The sequence below is a fragment of the Apium graveolens genome, chromosome 4 (genome assembly GCF_009905375.1).
Source record: "Apium graveolens cultivar Ventura chromosome 4, ASM990537v1, whole genome shotgun sequence".
Classification (NCBI taxonomy): Eukaryota; Viridiplantae; Streptophyta; class Magnoliopsida; order Apiales; family Apiaceae; genus Apium; species Apium graveolens.
The window spans coordinates 207,818,628-207,820,699 of record NC_133650.1 but is presented as its reverse complement, the minus strand read 5'-3'; the positions used below and the strand labels follow the sequence as shown (position 1 = coordinate 207,820,699).

At 31.2% G+C, this 2,072-nt stretch overlaps 1 protein-coding gene across 2 annotated transcripts in view; it reads left to right on the top strand.

The window, feature by feature from the left end:
- LOC141717022 (uncharacterized) overlaps positions 1-1,742 on the top strand; it is a 6,652-nt gene extending 4,910 nt beyond the window's left edge. For both annotated transcript variants that reach the window (XM_074519147.1, XM_074519148.1), the window contains exons 8-10: positions 14-93; positions 995-1,088; positions 1,430-1,742. In XM_074519147.1, coding sequence (XP_074375248.1) covers positions 14-93; positions 995-1,088; positions 1,430-1,508 — 253 coding nt within the window. In that variant the 3' untranslated portion in view covers positions 1,509-1,742. The remainder of the gene's footprint in view (positions 1-13; positions 94-994; positions 1,089-1,429) is intronic.
- The last annotated feature ends 330 nt before the right edge of the window (positions 1,743-2,072 follow it).

Below are 2,072 nucleotides of genomic sequence, written 5' to 3'. Positions count from 1 at the left end.
CTTTGCCAAATAGGAACCTAGGTAAAAAAGTTGAAGGGAATGAAGCTGCTAGACGTGCTGCATCGTTGCCAATCTTGCTCTGTCATGGAAGAGGTATATAAATGTATTTCTGATGTATTTGTGATGTAAATAGTCGTCAAAATAGAAAAATCTTCTTTATCTGTATTTTTTTAACTTCTGTCCTGATTTTATGTTCTTTGTAAAATAAGCAGAAAGAAATATTAAAAAAGAAAAATCATGGCATTCTTAAACCACTTTGAAACTAATCCACTATTATTAAGAAATGAACATGGGATACTCGTGAATTATTTAGCACACCTTCCCTAGTATACCCAATTACCCATATATTGTTATTTTATTTTACCTACTTGTAATTTATATAAATATTTTTTGTAGTGTAGAGCTAAATTGCTTTGAAAATAGTGTTTGATGATTACTTCCTCTTTTCTTGCCGCCTTTTTATTTTGGGGTGATCAAATGATTGGAATTTTATTTAATCTGATTGTCAAGCCTCTTCATGTGGACACTTTATTTACTTTCACCTTGTAATTGAAATGTGACACCGTAATGAATTATTGATCAATGGGTCATATTATTATTAGTTTAAATAATTGTTTAGTACTGTTTGGTTCCTAGTTCTTCATTCATATCATTTTTAAAATACCATTTGATGGGAGTCTAGCTGAGTGAATTGCTTTTTCTCCTTCCATCTGACAGAATATTTCTTTTTTGCTAAGTAACAGAATATTCATTATAAATGTTTGAAAATTTAGAGTATTGTAGGTTGTTTTTTGCCACATAATTTAGCAGTGTCGAAAGATTACATTATACAGTTAAATAGTATATGTTTTTTTTACATTTTCGGAGGATGATTTAAACTTCAGTCTTTGTGGACTTCAGTTTTTCCTTCTTTTTTAATTTACAACTATTTGGTCGGTTGTTTTGCTGCTGGTGTCTACCCAATTCGGTTCATTCTGGTTTACTTTTGATGCAGCTGATGAGGTTGTTCGGTTTAAATTTGGTGATATGTCTTCGCAGCAATTAAGATCATGTGGCTTTCAAGATTGCACATTTAAAGCCTACAATGCGTAAGTAACAATATTTTAGATTATCACCATCATTTAGGTTCAATCCGTTGAGGTCTGTTGCAGTTCAAAAATATACTAGAAACCAGATGGTATCATATTTTCAATTTATGTGTGTGTGTGTGGAATTAATTGAAAGGGTATATAAAATCTAATACGTGATAAACTGATAATTGGTATGCTATTTTGACACAATCAATGGTACCATATCTGATATAGAAGGCCTGTTGAGAAGGCAGCTAAAATTACCTTGTATTTTGATCATCTAATCTCTGGCCCTCTTTTTTATTCTGTAAACATTGAACAGATAAATCGTCTTGACAGCATTTATTTTTACCATGCAGACTTGGCCATTATACAATCCCTGAAGAGATGGATGATCTTTGCGCTTGGTTAACCTCAAAATTAGGACTTGAGGGCTAGTTAAATCGGCAACAGATTTCAGCTTGTCGTTGAGACCATTTATTTAAATATTAGAAGCAGGAGGATGATATGGGAGTGCTGGTCAAGTTTTCATCTATGTTTTATCTATACTGAGTTTGAAGTAATAATTTGATATTTCAGATATAACTATAACATATGATTATCGATTCACATGCTACTATGAACAATTCATAATACGTCTAATATAAGCAAATCCGAGTGAAATTATAGTAATCTTTAAGAGGCCGAACTAAGAACTATAATATATTGGGAGAAGACGATAAATTTGAGAACTAAAGAGTGATTATAATGACTTTGTAGAAATATTGAAGCCAAGCAAAAACCCTCTTTAATTGTGGATGACTATCTTCCCTTGATATATGATTATAAATCCTCTATAAAAATATTAAATATAATTTCTAATTTTTTGTTCATAAAAAAAAAGAATTTAACTGAAGAGTTCAATAGGACGTCTATAGATCCATCGACCCCTTTTGACCCAAACTTCCAAATGTTAATATAATTGTCAGAATTATGTTATAGTTTTGTTTTCGTCCTGTCAGA